The sequence below is a fragment of the Stenella coeruleoalba genome (genome assembly GCF_951394435.1).
Source record: "Stenella coeruleoalba genome assembly, chromosome: 15".
Classification (NCBI taxonomy): Eukaryota; Metazoa; Chordata; class Mammalia; order Artiodactyla; family Delphinidae; genus Stenella; species Stenella coeruleoalba.
The window spans coordinates 31,812,520-31,833,063 of NC_137161.1; the positions used below are offsets into that span (position 1 = coordinate 31,812,520).

Sequence of the window (20,544 nt, forward strand, 5' to 3'; positions counted from 1 at the left end):
CAGAGAACCTTGACTGGACGCCCTGGCGCTGATGGGACAGGCAAAGATTTTCCTCCTTAAATTCCCTTGGAAAGAAACCAGATCAGTAATAGGCTTTGGCCACATTGTAGGTTTCTCTCAACTTTAGCAAAGAATAGATTTGGCTGTGGAGTTTAACAAAATGTTCAATGGGGTCAACAGAAAGGGCTTGGTTCTTATTTAAAACAGAAAAAACATCACTGTGGTTTGGCTGAACGGTTGGCGCACTCCACCCACGCTCTGGCCCCAAGGCATTCAGTATCAGCAAATTTTAGGATGGAACAAGGGATAGTCACTTGGTCCTAAAAACTGAAGCCCCAGAAAGACAGTAAAGAGGGTGTGCCTTACTAGAGGCATTGAACTACTCATTTGGCTACAGGGAGGAACAGGCTTAGTCTTCACAGACCTTCCAGTGGGAACCAAGGAGAGGGAACCTCTCAAGACCATCACGCCACCACCCAACTCCAGGTGTGGCCTGAAGCAGACCTTGCTTGGCTGGCTTGGACAGGGCCTGACATTCTTTTTCCTCTTCCAGGTTCCCCTCAGACACAGAGAGCTTTGCACAGAAGTTTTGAGCCCTAAATGTCTCTGGGGTGGGGTTGTTCTATAAGGAGTGGTCCCAGTGGGGAGGATGCTGGGGCATCAGGTGTCCTTTCAGAAATCTGCAGACTGGGCCTGGCTGGCCACTACGATACCCCTCAGAGACTAGGGGTCTCCACGCTGGGGAAGGCATGCTGCTCACCCAGGCCTTAGTGCTTCTCCTCTCTGACTCAGCATCTCCCCTCATCACTCTGACTCTCACTCAGTGATTGTGGTGACAGGCATGGAAGCCCAATAACACCAACATACACCCCTTTCTCCTCATCCCAAGTCGAAGGCAGGGGGCAGTGGGAATAGGAGCTGGGATCAAGGCTTGCTGGAAGAAGGTGGAATTTACCTGCTTGAGAATAGATGGAACCCCCAGATACCCCTGGTCACCCCCCAGTCCCATCTCTCTTCACTCACCCCTGAGCTCCTAAGTTACAGCCGGAGTGCCAAGAGGAAGAGGATGGAGGAGGGCGAATGCGTTCATTGTCATCCTGCATTTGTAGACGAATGGGCCGGCGCAGCCCCCAGGAGATGTTCAGCAGCCCCTCCACGATGAACTCATCTTCTTCCTGCCACAAAACAATTGGCAGGGTGAGCCCAGAAAAGCCTCAAGGAAGCCAGCACCATGTTGTTGGGGGTAACTGACAGCATCCATGATGTGTCCAGCTGGGTGCACCCAAGTTACAGTCACACCCCAGCTCCAAGACACTCTCTCCACTTGTAAACTACCCCTGAGGCTCTGAAGCTGACCTCAGAGGTCAGGGCAAAGTTGCCTCAAAATTCATAGACATGTGCAAATTATAACAATGTTTTTTTGTTGTTTTTATACTAATGACTTTAAAGAAATTAACTACATTTTTTTTTCTTTTTTAATTTATTTTTAGCTGTGTTGGGTCTTCGTTCCTGTGTGCGGGCTTTCTCTAGTTGCGGCGAGTGGGGGCTACTCTTCATTATGATGCATGGGCTTTTCATTGCGGTGGCTTCTCTTGTTGTGCAGCATGGGCTCTAGGCTTTAGTAGATGTGGCACACAGGCTCAGTAGTTGTGGCTCGCGGGCTCTAGAGCGCAGGCTCAGTAGTTGTGGCGCATGGACTTAGTTGCTCTGCAGCATGTGGGATCTTCCTAGACCAGGGCTTGAACCCGTGTCCCCTGCATTGGCAGGCAGATTCTGAACCACTGTGCCATCAGGGAAGTCCAATTACATTTCTTAAAGTATGTGAGACTAACCCTGCTAACAGAAGCAAGAGCTAAAACCTTAAACTAGCTACTTTCCCCTCCCCTACTATGGAAAGTGATGTGTCTTTAGCTATAACATGTTATATGTTAATCTGACCCACTGGTTGAAGGAGATTTAAAGTAATATTTCCTCAAGTTTGTTTAACAGAATACTAGCTCCTCTACCAGATCAATTGTTACCTTAAAAAGAGTATCGTGTGATCATGAGTTGGGAGATGATGTGTTAATCAGATTTCTTAACAGCAGAACTTCCCAGGCCAATAATTAGCTAATGTGCTACATAACAACTCTCCAAGAGGTGAATAAATCCTGTAAGAATTCCAACTTTATACTCAAGGGTTGTTGACTGATAAGAATTTAAATGTGAAACCCTTCTAAAAACATTTGCATGTTTTATCCCAAAGAAGTGGATCTCACTAATCACCATAAAACCTTTTAATCACCTATAGGACACCTCAGAAAAGCTGTTTAACGACCTTGCTAATGGTCCAGCCACTAATTAGTAGAGGGTTTGAGGACAATGCCTAAAGGGTCAGGTTTTCTTTCTAGAGTTTCAGAAAAACCTTTCTGAACCCATGTTTTTTTGTTTTTGTTTATTTATTTATTTATTTATTTATTTATTTATTTATGGCTGTGTTGGGTCTTTGTTTCTGTGTGAGGGCTTTCTCTAGTTGCAGCAAGCGGGGGCCACTCTTCATCGTGGTGCGCGGGCCTCTCACTGTCGCGGCCTCTCTTGTTATGGAGCACAGGCTCCAGACGCACAGGCTCAGTAATTGTGGCTCACGGGCCCAGTTGCTCCATGGCATGTGGGATCTTCCCAGACCAGGGCTCGAACCCGTGTCCCCTGCATGAACCCATATTTTATAAGCAGGGCCAAGACCTGATATCTGGGCTATGGTCACATCTTCAGGACAAGCCACATAAACGAAGATGATACTTGTTCACTGAACAACTAACCCGGGCCCCAGGATCATCCTTAGAGAGGGAGGGGGTAATAAAGAAGTTAGAAGAGTGCAGCAACTTTAGGGCATTTGGGGATCTTAGGGAGAAAAGCTTTATTGAAGCACAGGTCATATATGGCCTTCTAGCTGGTCAAGGTTGGCATCATTAGTTTATATCACATGATTGTAGGGCAGAATTTAACCCAAAGTAGGACTTTGCCTATGTGGTGTGGTTTGAGGCACATACAAAAAGCCACTACATAGTATTCCCAACCAGCCTGCCTTAGTAGCTGAAATTCTGCCATCTGGATATCCGTTTGTTTCTATGAATTAAATCCCCATGGCTTGACAACCTGAAAATATGTTTAGAAGGGTATTACACACAATTTCTTATCGGTCAAGGACATTTGAGTATATATTACTCCACCATCTATCTGAAACAGGCTTTACAGAAATGGATACAGTATGAATAAGCTTAGATTCAGGATGGGGGCTGGGGAAAGACAGATGGATAACAAAGAACACTCCAAGAAGGCACTCGAGGAAGGCTGCTGCAGTTGTGGGGAAGGGCCAAGAGTTACCACCCAGAGCTTATGTAACTTGTCCAGGTTGCTTCAGCAATAGGACATGGGCCCAGATGTGTCAACGTAGAGGACTGTGTGAAGTTCCTGAATTGCCCCAAAGGAGGAAGGCTGCTTGAGAGTTAGCTGAAAGAGTCATTTCATGAAAGGGAGGGTTCTTTTTTTGAGGCTGGCGCTAGCCCAGCCACACAGCCGCAGCAATGTCTCCAGAACAGAAAAGCTCATCCTTTTTAGAACAAATTTGGGCCTGGGGTCTCCTTCTGAAGAACTCTAGGGACTCCCAATAACATCACTAGCATCGAGAGGCTCCTCACTGTGGCAGGAGAGGCAGGGACTCTCAGACCAGGAGACATGGAGACAAAGACTGGGCTGGCCACCAGGGAAGGAGCCTCACAGATCTTCCTTGGGACTCCTTACCTCACGATGTCGGAGCTGCAAATTCTGGCCTTCATAGTACAAGTTGTAGGTCTTCAGATGCAGAAGAAGTTCGTTCCTTAAGGGAAAAATAAAAGAGGTGTCACAATCTCAGGTGAAGCCACTTATAATGCAGTTATTCCCTCTTTTTCTCACCTCTAAGCTGGCCTTCAGTCATTCCAGTCTGGGTGTTTGTCTACATGTGTACATATACACATACACACACCCAGAGTTCAAGGTCAAGGTCAAGAGTAAATACTACCTAGAACAGACTGGATGTAAAGAGCAACTCCAGAAAACCAACGCAGGTTTGGTCTGCTGACAAAGGTTGGCATCTCTCACAACACTCCCCAAACCCAAGCTAAATATGCAGGCCTTAATAAATCACAGATTCATAGAGGCAAACACACTTCAAAAGCCCATAGACAGGATTTCTCCAGCCTCTCCACAGCATTTCCTCCCTCACACATGCTGTGAGTGAGGAGGGGACAATCACTACAAACCTTCACAAGACTCAGAAACTCCTAGAATTTCAGAAAGTTAAAGGGACAGGCCTGGGTCCCACTGACTTATGCTTCATTGACATGACCTTATCATGTGTTTAAAAATTTACTGACTCCCGGGCTTCCCTGGTGGCGCAGTGGTTGAGAGTCCGCCTGCCGATGCAGGGGACATGGGTTCGTGCCCCGGTCTGGGAAGATCCCACATGCCGCGGAGCAGCTGGGCCCGTGAGCCATGGCTGCTGAGCCTGCGCTCCGCAACAGGAGAGACCACAACAGTGAGATGCCCGCGTAAAGCAAAAAAAAAAAAAAAAAAAAAAAAAAAAAAATTTACTGACTCCCATCAAGAGTGGAACAGATGAATAAAGGCAGCTATGGCCACACAATGGAGCAGCAATGAGAATATGAATGAACTACACATAACACGGATGAATCTCAAAGATATTACGCTGAGTGAAAGAAGCCAGACACAAAAGAGCACATATTGTATGATTCCATTTATATGAATTCAGAATTCAGACAGTGGTTCACCTTTGGGAGTGGTGACTAGAAGTGGGCATGAGGGGGCTTCTGAATCCTAGCAATGTACCCTTCTAGGTGCTTTTATCTTTTTAATCTATTCTAGGTGCTTTTAGTTTATAAAAATATTTTTTAAAAACCTTACAAGGCCTCTAAATACTGGTTTCCAAGTGGCCCCCCTGGGAGCACAGCTCTACTAAATGTGAGAGAGCATGTCACACCCTTTGTGATCAGAGTGAGAGCTGTCAAACCTGAAAATGCTGTGATCAAGTTTTATCTGAAAGTGAATGAGGGGAGGCCTGGGAAGGGCTTGAGGAGGCTGAGGTGTGTTCTTTTGCCTATACTCAGGCAAGAGGCAAGGGAGTTCAGTCCCTCTAAGTCCAGCCATTCAATGGAGAGATTTGGGGCCACACAGGAGGTCAAAACTGGCTGGAAACTCCAAGAAGTTCCAGACAAGTTAAACCTAGATAAGCTGGAGTGAATTAGCAAAAAATGTGACTCCAAATAACCTAAAACAAAAGCTGTTTGATACTTTTGAACACAAGGATCTGAAACTAGGATTTAAAAGTACTGGTCAGTAGAAGCCCCAGGGGAAATCCATCAGTGAAGAGATAAGTATGATCTACAGCTCACACAACGGTGTGCCTGTGTATGGCCAAGTGTGTCTAAAGGAATTCAAACAATTTGGTCTCAAATAAATTAAACATTTCATTAAGATAGAGAAAAATATGTACAAATCCCTGTGCTGAATGTAAAAATATATCTGCAAACTTATAATTTAAAAAAGTCTATTTTGGCTTAGGCCCTGCCATATCAGCAAAAATCTGAGTTCAAAAGACTTTAGTGCATATAAAGCAATGAAACTGTCTCCTGCTATTCAGGGGGCACCTGTGCCCATTTTAGCCAGAACCCCAGCAGCACAGGGACACAACCCAGCCAGGACTTCCCTGGGGTATACCACAGACAAGACAGTGAGCAGCCAGCGCCAACTCCTCCTCCTGGAAGCCCTCCAGGACATCATCTCTTTTGAACCCCTAAGGGTACCATGTCCTAAAGACCTCCTTAACTTCACTCTCTATGGCCAGGCTCTGGGGGCATGTTTTTTTTTGTTTTTTGTGTTTTTTTTGCGGTACGCAGGCCTCTCACTGCTGTGGTCTCTCCCGTTGCGGAGCACAGGCTCCAGACGCGCAGGCTCAGCGGCCATGGCTCACGGGCCCAGCCGCTCCGCGGCATGTGGGATCCTCCCGGACCGGGGCACAAACCCGCGTCCCCTGCATCGGCAAGCGGACTCTCAACCACTGCGCCACCAGGGAAGCCCCATGGGGGCATGTTTTTTATCTATAGCAGCAACCTTGCTGATGCTCTCACTAGTCCACACTCAGTTGCTTTCTCCTTCTCACACACATGAGCTCCTCTCATGCACAGAGGAGGCTCCTCTGCCAGTGGCTTCCATTGACATGGGACTGGCCACTGCAAACACAATACCATAGCAAAAAATCTTACTTGGAAATGTATTTATCTTGTCCACATGGGACTAGGGAAGTTTGGTGACTGTAGTCCATTCTTCCTTTCTCTTTTCATCAGACGAGAGGCCTATATTTGAAAGGTGAAGACAGAGGTTAAAGTCAGGTTGTGTCCTTAGGAACTCAGCAGACCATGTACCAGAGGTGGGGAGCACATGGCTCTCTGTCCCTGCCCCAGATCCACAGCTCGAGCAGCCCAACACTGACCCAGGGCCAGGGAAATGCCACACTGCTGGCTGCTGCCACTGCTTGCCACAGCCTCTGAGAAAAATCCCACTTGATCATGGTGTATGATCCTTTTAATGCACTGTTGAAATTCAGTTTGCCAGTATTTTGTTGAGAATTTTTATATTTTCTTTCATCTAGTATTTCAGCCTGCAGTGTTTTTTTTTCGTTTTTTTTTAAATTGTAATGTCCTTATCTGGCTTTGGGATCTGGCATTGTAAAATGAGTTTGGGAGTGTTCCATCTTCTTCAATTTTTTGGTAAGAGTTTGAGAAGGATCAGTATTAACTCTTCTTTAGATGTTTGGTAGAATTCATTAATGAAACCATCCGGTCTTGGGGCTTTTCTTTGTTGGGAGGCTTTAGATTGCAGATGTTCAATATCACTAATCATCAGGGAAACGTAAGTCTTGCAAACTATTATATAAAAGATGGATAAACAACAACGTCCTACTGTATAGCACTGGGAACTATATTCAACATCGTGTGATAAACCATAATGGAAAAAATATGAAAAAGAATACATATGTGTATAACGGAGTCACTTTGCTGTACAGTGGAAATTAAATACATTATAAATCAACTATACTTCAATAAAATTTTTTGAAAAAACCACAATGAGATATCACCTCACATTTTGATGAATGGCTATCATCAAAAAGACATGAGACAACAAGTGTTGGTGAGGATGCAGAGAAACTGAAACACTTGTGCACTATTGGTGGGAATTCGTAAAATGGTGCAGCGCTGTGGAAATCAGTATGGCAGTTTCTCAAAAACTTAAAAATAGAACTGCCATATGATCCAGCAATTCTACTTCTGGGTACATACCTAAAGGAACTGAAAGTAGGACCTTGAAGAGATATCTGTACACCCATGTTCTTCACAGAATTAATCACAACAGCCAAAAGGTGAAAGCCACTCAAATATCCATCAGTGGATGAATGGATTAACAATGTGGGGGGTATATATATATATATATATATATATATATATATATATACACACACACACACACACATATATATGTGGGGGGCATATGTGTGTGTGTGTATATATATATATATATATATATATAAATATATATAAAATGTAATATTATTCAGCCTTAAAAAGGAAGGAAACCCTGTCACACATTACAACATGAATGAACCATGAGGACATTATGCCAAGTGAAGTAATCTAGTCACCAAAGGACAAGTACTGTATGATTTTACTTACATGAGGTACCTAGGTCAAATCCATAGAGACAAGAAAGTAGAATGGTGGTTGCCAGGGGCTAGGGAAGGTGGAATGGCAAGTTACTATTTAATGGGTATAGAGTTTCAGTTTTGCAAGATGAAAACAGTTCTGTGGCTGGATGACAGTGACGGCTGCACAACAATGTGAATGTACTTAATGCCATTGAACTGTACACTTAAAATGGTTATGATGGCAAATTTTATGTGTGTTTTGCCACAAATTTTTTAAATGGAAAAAGCAGGCAGAAAATCAGTGTTATAGTGACACAATGCGAAAAGGATTCAACCCACTGTTGCTGGCTTTGAAGTTGGGGGAATCGGGTGCTAGCCAAGGAATGTGGGTGGCCTCTGGAAGCTGGAAAGGACAAGGAAATGGATTCTCCCCTAGATCCTCTAGAAAAGAACACAGGCCCTGCCAAAACCTTGATTCTAGTCCAGGAAGACCCATGTCAGACGTCTGGCCTACAGAACCAGAAGATAATAAATTTGTATTGTTTTAAGCCACTAAGTTTTGGTAATTTGTTACAAGAACAACAGGAAACTAATACAAAGGCTCCCTAAGGAAGGGGTATAAGTGGGAGGAGGGGAGTGGAGGGCAGAGTTCCATTCAGAAAATTCATACCCCACCTGTATACCCAAAAGTGGTACCCCAAGAACACAACTGTTCTCTCTAAATTTTAATTTTTCAATTCTTCAAAAAAGGAAAAAAAAAATCATAAAATTTGGAGTATATATGTACTGCAAAAAAAGGAAAAGGAAAGAAAGTCAGACTACTGAGAAAGTTTTTCTTTTTTTCTTAAGTGACAATTACCGTAACTAGTGAATACCCATTTTTTTTAAAGCACCTCTTCTATGCATATGTAAATGTATACGTTCATTTATTGTGTGCCTAAGATGTGTCAAAGCTTTGCGTTTACTGATGGCAGTTCAACAGCAAGTAAACTGGCACAGACCTGCCTTCAAGTGTACATAGTCCAGCAGGAGGGGATATGAGGGGAAAGACAATTCTATCGAGGAGGGCAGGTGCCACAGCAGCACACGGGAAAGGCACCTGATCTGGACTTGGGTGGGGTCCCAGGAGCTTTCTGGAGGAAGTGAACTCTAAACTGAGACCTCAGTGATGAGACAGAGCTGGCAAAGGTGAGGGGCAGAGTGGTCCAGGCAGGAGCATGCACCAGGATGGGGTGGTGTGTGTGCTGGACCTTGACCATATGGAGGAGTTTGGACTTTGCAGTACAATGGGGGGTGTGGTAGGCTGAATAATGGACTCCAAAGATATCCAGGTCCTAATCCCTGGAACCTGTCACTGTCACCTTATATGGTGACAGGGACTTTGCAGATGTGATTAAATTAAGGATCTTGAAATGGGAAGACTAACCTAGATTACCTGGGTGGGCCCTAAATGTAAACACAAGTGCCCTAATAAGAAAGGCAGAGGGAGATTCTACAGACAACCTCAGCAGAGAAAGATATTTGAAGATGCTACGCTGTGGATGAAAGGTGGAGAAAGGGACCATGAGCCAAGGAACACAGCCAGAAAAGGCAAGCAAATGAAATTACCCCCACAGCCTCTAGAGGGAGCGCAGCCCTACTGACACCTTAGTTTTGGTCCACTGAAACCAATGTCAGACTTCTGGCCTCCAGAATGTAAGTGAGTATATTTTTGTTGTTTCAAACCACCAAGTCTGTGATGATTTTTTTATAGTGGCAATAGGAAAACAAGGGGAGTTATAAGGGAAGGGTGTGATCTGAGTTGAATTTTGGAATGATTATCACACTCTGCTGTCTACTTTGAGAAAGGATTGGGGAAGAAAACAGAGGTAGGGGGACCAATTGAGAGGCCTGTCCCAGGGAAGCAGGCAGTGGGGATGGAGTAACAGAGTCTAAAGAGTTTAAAGAGGTAGAGAAAAAGTCATGATCCATCAATAAAAAGATTTGGAAAGGGCCAGATTCGACATGAGGGTAAAGGCAGAGTCCAGCACGATGCCTGGCTACTGGTGAGGATAGCGATGAAGGTGGCCATGCACAGTCACAAGCACTGGTGTGAGGAACACGGGCTGAGTCTGAGGCAGGGCCATGGAACCCCGTGATGCAGATGACAAGAAGCACAGCCAGCCCTGCGGCCCAGGAGAGTGACAGTGTGGAGCTCCCAGGGAGGGAATCCTGGCTTGGCTGAAGGAAGGGAGGTCAGGAGAGTGGCAAGATTACCAGGGAGAGAGCAGGGAGGGCTGAAGGGGCAGGGCCAAGGGCAGGGATTCAAAGGACCCAGTAGGTCAGGGATGGGCAGAGAAAAGATGAGTCCCTATAAGGGGAGGGAAAACAGGAGACGCAGTATCCTGGAAGCCAAGAGAACAGGGGGCCCTGAGAAGAAGGCCAAGATCAGCAGAGCCAGGAGCTGGTGGTGGGAGCCCAAGGGAAACCCAGAGGGGTCTCTGATTTACCACACAGAATCATGGGGGACCTCGGTCAGAGCCAATGCCAAAGCTTGGATGGAGTAGAAATCAGATTAGTAGTGCCTGGCCATTGACAGACCTCATCCTGAACATTCAGGTCTTTCTCCAGCCAGGGAAATATCCTATACTTGCTTTGATTCCTGCTTCTCTTCCTTCCATTCTTGTTTTTTCTTCTGCAATGTCTCTATCCCCTCTCTCCAGCACTATACATACATACATACATACTTACATACATCCCTGCAGTTATCCTCCAAGTCTCGTATAATTTTTACTCACAGTCTCCACCTCCTTATTTTCCCCAGAATTCTACAGATAATTTTCTAAATCACTGATTGGATTTTCTGCAGGACTCTCATTCACTGCCTCCATAATAACCTATAATTTGGTAATTTTGTTTTGGATCTGAAAGCAATCTGTCCTGCTCCCAAGACAAATCCCTTTTGACACTACATCCTCTTAAATCTACTGAAAGTACCAATTAGAGAAATTAAGTCTTCTCTGCAGTTACTAAAACTATTTGGTACTTGAGGAAAACAGGCAGATTAATGAAACAATATCACATACAGAAATAGACCCAAACATATTTGGGAACATAGAATGTGTGCTACCTTTCTAAATATCAGGGAAAAGATAGATTAATAAAACAAAATGTTGCCAGAGAATTGACTGGCCTTTGGAAAGGGGGAGATGCGGAATCTAAATCCCTACCTTACTCTTCCACCAAAAGGAATCATAAATGAATTAAAAACTTAAACATTAAAAACATAAAATGCTAGAAGGAAATGTAGGGAAATTTGAACTGGGGAAAACTTTCTTGACCCAAAACCCAGAAGGCATGATGAAAAAAGAAAACTAGATACCAATTTGTAAAAATTTTAAGCTTCTGTTTAGAAAAAAAGTTTACCCTATCCTGAGTCAAAAGGCAAATGACAAATTGGGGGAAAATATTTACAATACATATTATGAAATGTTAATCTCAATATGTAAAAGTCTTTAATAATTCAATAAGAAAAAGACTACACTCAATAGAAAATTTGTCAAAGCACATGAACAGATAGTTCACAGAAAAATAAATACAAATAGTTAATAAAGATGTTCAATCTCCCTTATCACTATTTTTTACTTACCAGGTTGATATAAATCATCAAGTAGTCTGATGGCCCAAATGTGGGAATTCTCTAAAGCTCTGTCTACATATTGAGTGACTTCACCAAGGCCATTGTTATAAATCTGACCTATAGACTCACTTGGCCCAATCTTTGTCTTCAGCCTGACTTCTCCCCACCTTTTTTCTTACTTTTACGTTTCTTGGGTTAGGAATGTTAGGAAAATACTTACACAGCCGACCACATTGTTGAACTGAAATTACAGGTAGCTGATTCTAGGACCCAACCCCTCCTTTGTCTATCTCAAGGACAACAACTGCATCTGTCTTCATAAACTTTCCAACCATCACCACAAATCACTGGCTACCTCCAGCCAGCTGGAGAGGAAAAAAAAGCCAGCTACATTTACATACACTTTAAGGCAAACACAGTAGCAGAGCAAACAAAAGGCCGGAAATTTAGAGTTCAGTCCAATATTGCTTAAGCAGAGTATTGTTCTCACACAAGGAAGAGTCAGAGGAAGAAGGTTGATGGGGCTGGGATCCACATTCAATTGGACACTTCTACCAAGGGTGCCTGCCAAATATCTACAGTCTCGAAGAGAGGGATTTGCTCAGCTAGCTGGCTGCAATTCTTCTGCCTTCTCTGTTATTATCAAGAATTTATGAAGCCCTCCTGGACTCCACAATGCCTTGTAAGGATCATTTCCAAGCATCACTTCCACATTGCCTTGAGAATATAGAACCAATCTTCACCATCTCTTTGAAGAGGGGAAAGCAAGACAGAGAGGAAGGAGGGTGCTTCCCACATCAGCCAGCATCTCAGGCACAGAACGGAGACAGCTCACTGCTTCCCATACAGAGAAAGGAGGAGAGAGACAGAATGGGACAGGAATGAAAGGGCAGATTTGACACAAATAATCTTTGATGTGGAGTCACTCTTTAGAAGTCTAAAACATATTTAAACCTACTGAACCCCTGTGAACGTGGCCATTTAGCCCTCAAGACTTCTAGATCAGTACAACTTCTCTTTAGAAAAACTTTAAAAGATAAAATGTATATTGAATGTCTACTAACTACAAAGCATGTCTGCTAACATGTCTGGAGATGTGAATACCATTGGGCTTGCCAAGTCAGGACATGAGCCTCCTAGTCAACTAGTTACAGTGGAGACCTGTTGAGGCCACTAACCAGTCAGTCCTCTCTTCTGGCACCATTTCATGCCCTGGCATGTTCTGGGTTCTCCTCAGCTCCATTAAATGCCTGGGCAATGCCATGCAGCCTGTCAGCAGAACCTAGCACTTCCCATGTGAAGACCCATCCACTACTTCCTGCCTGTTCCCAGGACAACTTGAGGGCACAACCATCCCTAAGATCCAAGAGAATGTCTTGACAAAGGGAAGGTTCCTAAGCTATTGAAGATGATGACATCCCAGCTACAAAGAACTTTCTACGCCTGTTTTTCATGCTCTGTGAGTGTGCCCATGCTTTTCAGACCCAAACAAACGCACATGTTCCCTAGACCCGGATCCAAAACTTACCTCCTCCTACAAACTGTTCTCGCTGTCCCTGGGCAGTGTTGGGGGGATAGGCACCCACACCTCAGCCTGTCCTTCATCACAGCACTTATACCACCACACAGAAACCATTCATTTGGTGTTTCTTTCCTCTCCTAGGCCTACAGCTTTCTCTCTTTGGACCCTCAGCTCTTACACTGTGCCTCTCTCCTGCAAATATTCCCATTCTCATTATTAATTCTTCAGCGGAGACAGTGGATTCAACAGTCAGCCCAAAGAAAGCTAACCTGCTGTCTTAGGTTAGGGAATTCCTAGAGGCAGAGGTCAAAATGAGGATTCTTGTGCACATGAGTTATTAAGGAATTGATTTCAGGAGAAACCTGTAAGGGAGTGAGGGAAGAAGGACTGGGCTGGGGAAGGAACTGGAGCCCAGCCACAGCCTGATCCCATGGGAGCTCTAGGGCGTGAACAACTCCACCGAATTGTCCCACCCTAAGACAGGCAGGCCAGGCCTTTGTACCCCATGCTAGTCAGTCGCTGGTTGAGAGCCACCTCTGGGAGGAGGGGGTGAGCACCCAGGCATTATCCTGCAAGAGAAATTCTCAAGACTAGGGAGCAACTGAGACCTGTCGGCAGTCCACACCCATAACAGGCAGTAGATAAAGGGGGGGCTTCCCTGGTGGCGCAATGGTTAAGAATCCGCCTGCCAATGCAGGGGACACAGGTTCAATCTCTAGCCTGGGAAGATCCCACATGCCGCGGAAGCCCGTGTGCCACAACTACTGAGCCTGCGGTCTAGAGCCCACAAGCCACAGCTACTGAAGCCCGTGTGCCTAGAGCCTGTGCTCTGCAACAAGAGTAGCCACAACAAGAGAAGCCCACGCACTGCAACAAAGAGTAGCCCCCACCTGCTGCAACTAGAGAAAGCCTGCACACAGCAACAAAGACCCAACGCAGCCAAAAATAGAAACAAATAAATAAATAAGTTTATTAAAAAAAAAAAAGAATCCGCCTGCTAATGCAAGGGACATGGGTTCGAGCCCTGGTCCGGGAAGATCCCACATGCCACAGAGCAGCTAGGCCCGTAAGCCACAACTACTGAGCCTGCGCTCTAGAGCCCGCTAACCACAACTACTGAAACCCGCATGCCTAGAGCCCGTGCTCCACAACAAGAGAAGCCTGCGCACGTAACGAAGCGTAGCCCCCACTTGCCACAACTAGAGAAAGCCCGCATGCAGCAACGAAAACCCAATGCAGCCAAAAACAAATAAATTTATTTTTAAAAAAATAGGTAAAGGGGATCTGGGTGGGTACCAGTAGCGGCCACGACACCTGCTCCACGTTAGAGCTTGAAGCTCCTGGCTCTATCACCTTCCTCTACCCACTCTCAAGCTGGGACAAAACAGCTGCCTGCACAGGATCTCCAGGTGCAGTCGGTACAAGACTGAGCTGCAGGAATGGGGACAGACTTGCCCAAGTTCTAGACCAGCCAAAATCCTGTAGCTACCCTGTAGCTGTTGCACAAAGGATCCTTTCCTCTTTCATTTCACAGAACCACTCCCCCCGCCCCCCCCCCACTCACAGGTGTTTCCAGCCTCCCCAAGAATAAATGAGAGGCCAGCCAGGCTCTTGAAATTAACCAGCTCAGTTTCCTGTGATGAGGGCAAGCATTAAGTCCTCAGGAAGCTTGAGGAGGTGGGAAAGGCATCAAAGCTCTGTTCAAAGAGAGCAGAAGCTCCTCTGTTCTTAGCTCTTGGTTCCTCCAGACTCCTGTGCCCTCACTCGCTTTCTGTCAGGGAGCCCAGAGAACACACTGAAGTTATCTGGTCGCAGAGCATCCCCAGGAGGCTAGCTAATCCCTACACAGTTTCTGTTCCAGCCTAGAGACCAAGTGTCTCTCATCTTATTGATCAACTGGAAAGTCCCCAGCAGGCAAATACAGAACAGAAAGGGGGGCCACCCCTGGCTGGAAAGTCCAGAGTGAGATGAAGAACCCCTGTGGTGTTTTGTTTGTTTTCTGTTTCCTAAAGGGTCTTTCTGATTGCATAACAGGAGCCAGGCCCCACCCCACTCCCACCTCAGCTCCAGGGTAGGATGGGGGGTGCCAGAGCAACAATGAATTTATAGGACCCAGGCAGTCCCAGTCTCTAAGAAAATATAACTAGGAGAGAGAGAGACAGGATGGGAAAGGGGAGGGCTTATTCCATGAAGCATTCCCAGTGGGGCAAACCCCACAGAGCCACCCCCTGACCAGCGAGAGGGACATGCACTTGGCAAGCCTCAGCTGAAACCAAAGTGGGAAGGAGTAACAGCTGAACTCAGGACACACATCTCAGAGGTTCTAATTCTGGGTGCTCATTAGACTCTCTTGGAGGGGGAATGGGGTAGGGGGTTAATTTGAAATTCCTGATGTCAGGGCTGCAACTCAGACCAATTTCATCAGACCCTCCGGGAGGAGGTCCAGCCACAAGCATTTTTAAAACCTCCCCAGGTCATGACAATGTACAACCAGGGCTGAGAACCACTATGAAATCTGATGGGGATAGAGCTGTGTAAACTGAGGACACTCCCAAATGCATCTCAACGAAGCCTTTCAAGAATGGAAGGAACAGAATTTTCTGAAAGCAAACTGAGTTGAGTCTTTAGTGCCCCCCTTCCCATTACTAATATTTCAAAGGGGAGAGGGGACAGTGCAGAGCATCCCCGAGGATCAGTGTGTACAGGCACAGAGCTGATGCAAGGGGCCCCATCACCAAACCAGGGCACCACACCCCAGAAGCCAGGGAGCCAGCTGCAGGCCCCAGATGCAAAGGAAACACCAGCTGGGGGCCTGCAGCTTCCCCTTTTGGGGCCTCTCCCCACCTCTTCTCTGAACCCTGGTCGGCCCTGCCCTCTGGGGACGATCTGGAGCTCTAGGGCTGGAGAAGAAAGTTATCTGACACGGTGCTTCACACTATCCATGGCTTCATGCTATCCGAGGCAGCATCGAAGACCGCCTCATCAGGTCTCCTGAGGGCCTGCTTTGTAACCAAGCAGTGGGAGAGGAGATAGTGCTGGCCCCTCCGCACTTCAGCCTCCTCGTGTGGGGGCAGGAAGAAGTGTTGATGGCAAACAGGAAACCCCAGCCCTACTGCGCCACACAAGGAAGGAGACTTGAGCTGCGACCTGGGGCGCTGCCAAGATCTAGAGATTACAAGAGATTCCACCTGAGCCTGCCCTAAACATGGGCAAAATTCGTGCTGCCTAGGAAGGAAACAGCATACTTTGCCTTCCATCTACATGGTTTCTTCAATAAAAGGCCCACTTACTGGTCAAACTCATGTGCCTCCTCCATCCCTTTCCCACCCCGTGTCCAGGCCCCCAGGGAACCACCCACATGGTTCTCAGTCACTCTGCTCAGGAAAAGAACATCAAACAGCACCAAAGGGAGAGATAAGGTCAAGTGTACTGGGTATATGTACTCTACTTCCTCAGCTTTATTGTGAATGTGAATACAAAGCTTTGCCCCTCCACACCCCAAAAGGACGTTAGAGGTTAGGGAAAAGGGAGGCGAAGGTATTTGGGAAGAGGTTGGCTTGTCCTGCCTGAGGAGGGAGGGCACTTAACGTGGAGGCAGGTAGCAAAGAGAACTAACAGGAGACTAGTCAAAGGAGGCCCTGGTCTCCTGTTTCCCTCACAAATAGGAAACAGAACAATCACAACAGTATTACTATGTTAATAATAAAACAACAAGTGTGAATAATAGACAACTACCAGAAATGCAAGCTTACTACAAGCTAGATAATACCTGCTTCGACTCATTTAATCCCCGTAACAACCCCATGAAGAAAGAAACAATAATATTCCCATTTTGTAGATGAAGCAACTGAGGCACAAAGAAGTGAAGTAACTTGTCCAAAGACACACAGCCAGGAAGAGGCAGAGCTAGAGTTCAAACCCAGGACTGTCTGATGCAAAGCAGAAGCCTTATTTAGTACAGCTTCTCTTGAGGTGAATGGGAAGAAAGAGTTTTCAGCTAAAAGTCACCTGACCTGGCCATATTCTAGAGAAGTGTATATCAGAATCCCCCAGAGGGCTCATTGAATACAGATTCCTGTCCGCCTCCTCCCAATTTCTGATTCAGTACCTCTAGAGTGGGGCCTGAGAATGTGCATTCCTAGCAAGCTCCCAAGGGATGCTGGTGCTGCTGGTGACAAGACTCTAGAAGCCTTCTCCTGTTCCTTACAAGAACCCACAGGGAAGGCTTTATTTTTATCACTTTAAAGATGAGGAAACAGAAGGTCCCGGAGGTCAGGTGAATTGTCCCAGGTCACAGAGCTGACATGATGAGGCCAGTGCTCCTTCTGTGGTGCCCTGGCTGGACATGAGGGTCTCCGAGTAGGACAGGCAGCTGGAGGCTGGCTTCAGCTGCTGGCCACAGCCCTGGGGAAGGCAGGTGAGTCAGTGACTGGCCTGGCAGACAAGCTGAAGGGAAAGCAGACCTTGCAGGAGCCTGGGATGGAGATCCCATCCATGGACCCAGGTATTTGCAATGTTACAGAGCCACGAATCCCCAGACACATCTCACCCTCTGTCTAAAGAACAAGCTACCCCCTACACTCATGGGCCCCAAAAACAGCCTGCCCCCCTCCTTCTGGAAAAAACCTGGGTGCCTGACTGACAACAGGTACGAGACCCCTGCTGACAGGCAACCTCACTTCTATCTCAGGAGGCAGTCTCTGTCTGGTCCACCTGCCAGATGAGGACCTGAGATTCAGCAGGACAGGTGGCCAAGCTGGGCGCCCTCCTGCCAGCAGCAAGGTCTGCAAAGTCCCAGCTCCTTCCACTGACAGCTGGGTCCTTGACCCTTCTTGCTTAGGCCTTCCTCACACAGGTGTGAGTCCCTCAGTGTGGCTGGGGAAGATCTGAGGGAATGGTCTCGGGATGCCTGCCGGGAAGGCCTGCCTCCTACTCTCACGCCAGCGGGCAGGTGGCCAGGCGAGTGACCCCGAGAGTCACAACAGTCACCCCCCGCCAAACGATCATTTCGCGGGCCCAGATGAGCAACTACTTGTTTATAGGGAAGTCCCGTCAACATCCACAAGCTTTTGACTTCAGGACGGATATTTAGAAGGAAACCTTAGCCTCACAGGGGATGAGCAGGGTGTTGGAATGGGGCCAAAAAAGGCATAAAGGAAGCAAAAACTCCAGACAGAAGAAGCGGTATGTGTGTGGATGTGTAGGTGTGGATGTGAGTAAATGTATAGATGTAGATATGTAAGGGAGAGTGTGTGTGTAAATGTGTCCGTATGGGTGTGAGAGAGCGTGCAAGTGCACATATGAATGTGTGGTATGGGTGTGTGAGGGAGTGTGTGTGTGTGCAAAGAACTTAGACTCCAGCTCAGAGAACACAAAGACCCAGAAAGCGAACCCTCCAGTATCTGTAGGCCCCAGGGAATGTCCTGGCCACCTCTGCCTCCCTGATGGAAGGGAAGCAGCGCCTCTGTCATCTTCAGCCAGAGGGACCCTGCCCAGATGGCCCCTCACAGGATAAAACTCAACAAAGTGCAAAACTCCATGTAACTGACTTGGCATGAGGAAAGAGTGGGAAGTTAGTGGAGGCATACAAGACACATAAGACTAAGCATTCCTTCACCTGCATTTCTCAAAACCGAGGGCTATTTTATGGGGTATTTAAAGTCCTGCCTTCAGAAGGGCAAATTAAGCTTTCCTCCAGCCCAATAACTGCAAGGTTTAAGTGGAGCCCTGTCCCACAGGGAGGGCCCAAGTTCTGTGTCACTCTTCATGCTCTGAGCCCCCACTCGCCGTCAGCTCCAGGCACTGCTGGCTTATCCTGGCAGGTGAGGAGGCCGTCTCCAGTTCCCCACTTCCTACAAGCACAGGTTTCTTTCTGGCCATGCTTCCTGTTTACTAAGTGCTTCTCTGAAACTCATCTCTGACCTCACATCCCCTTCCTAAGGGAACCCCAGCAGCTTCCCTTTTTTGGTGTTATAGGCTGAGACTATGAGCTTTGTGTGCAGAGATCTTAGGGTTTCCTCTCCTTGCTACCCAGGGCCAGGATTGGAAACCCAAAAGCCCAAAGCGCTGGCCTCCTCCACCGCCAGAGACAGGCAGGTTCCTCGCCCTTGAAAGCTGTAAGGAAGGCGAGCGGAGGAAGGGTCAGTGTGTGCTGAGCCCTCCCCTGGGGTAGCCACTGTGGGGCATCTCACATCCACCCTTTTTTAACCTCATTAATGCCCTACAACAGGTGTGGGGAAAGCTTCACATAGCAGATCTCAGACCCAGGAGAAACAGCTCATCCAGGGGTTTCCAGAACATTTCCAGGAGGCTGAGGGGAAGTTTTCCACAAAACCACACTCACACCCTCCTCTGCCTGTCCTGCAACCAGCTGACTAACCCTAAAGAAAAATCAGCACCACGAAAAACCAAACTTTTCAAAATGGACTTCAAAGACTGTTTCCGTAAAATCTTTATACTTCCCCCACTGTCTGGGATTAAAAGAGCAGCCTTCTGCTGGGCGGGAAGAAAACAGGCAGAGCCAGGTGAAGAAATTTCCAGAGAACACAGTAGGCACATCTGTCCTCCCAGACCTACATTCTTTCACCAGCTCGCTGGAGGATTGGGGCAGGCTCTTCTGGGAGATTGCTTAATGAGAAACTTAACAACATTTTCCACAGAACAAGACATCCCAGAGTAAAGCCGCTTGACCCACTCCCATGACCCCTGAATAGAGCCACACAACCTACTATCCAGTTTCTGGGTACCAAAGCTTCCTGACCTCCTCTCACCTCAGGCCGGACTGAAACACACATACATACCACCTCCCCTGCCCCCACCCCTCTGCACCATGTTCCCAATTATCCTGTCATATACACAACCCACCACATGCACAAGAGATCAATCCTTGCCCCAGATATCTGTATAATCAACCGTAAGAGCCTATGTGGAGCCTTAGGAAGAGGGCACTGACTATCTGAGGCCACTACCCATCTCCCCAGAGTTCTTAGGATCTCATGGATTCCACCAGTTAAAGTCCTCCCTGCATCCTGGCAGGCTGACCCTGCCTGTGGACAAAGGATTCAGCAGCCATACCCACAGCTGCCATTGGTGGGTATTTAGTAGGTTGAGTTGAGCCACAGGGTCAGAAATACACAAAGGATGCTTAAAATAGAAAGGCTGAGGCTCTCCTTCTCAATCTTTAAGAAAGATGGTCTCAGCAACATGACTTCCACCTGGTTTGGACCTCACTGCATGACAGCTGTTAGGTTTGAGGCACAGTGAACCCCAAGCACACCCTTTCAATCCCACCACCACACACAGAAAACCCTGGGATAAGATGATTTGCCAGCAACCAGCAAGCCCCAAACGTGATTAGTTCTGAGGCCCACTGGTCATCCACCTTTGTCCTGCCAGGCTGAGATGGAGGTCAGACGCTGACCCCCACCCCAGGTAATGGCGGCGGAGGCAGCAAGGATGGCCAGGACCTTGTGGCCCAGCCTGAAATGACAGTACCAGAGACCAAGCACCACAATTCTCTCCCAGGTCTTTCTTGTTCCTTTCCTTTTTATTACATAAGTAAAACAGACTTTTTTAATTTTAAAAATATAGATAGGCAAAAAGATTAGGATCCACAAAAGGACAACTACTGTGCAATTGCACTTTTATAAGAAACCTAGAATAGGGAAA

General features: G+C 46.8%; 1 protein-coding gene across 4 annotated transcripts in view; it reads right to left on the bottom strand.

Moving 5' to 3' along the window:
- Positions 1-20,544, bottom strand: part of RASSF2 (Ras association domain family member 2) — a 49,166-nt gene that overhangs the window by 21,697 nt on the left and 6,925 nt on the right. For 3 of the 4 annotated variants that reach the window (XM_079944639.1, XM_079944638.1, XM_079944640.1), the window contains exons 2-4: positions 6,300-6,389; positions 3,781-3,856; positions 1,024-1,175 (exon numbers count right to left, since the gene is read on the bottom strand). In XM_079944639.1, coding sequence (XP_079800765.1) covers positions 1,024-1,175; positions 3,781-3,856; positions 6,300-6,358 — 287 coding nt within the window. In that variant the 5' untranslated portion in view covers positions 6,359-6,389. Of the gene's footprint in view, positions 1-1,023; positions 1,176-3,780; positions 3,857-6,299; positions 6,390-11,363; positions 11,662-20,544 lie in introns of those variants that run through there. The other variant, XM_079944641.1, reaches the window with a different exon arrangement.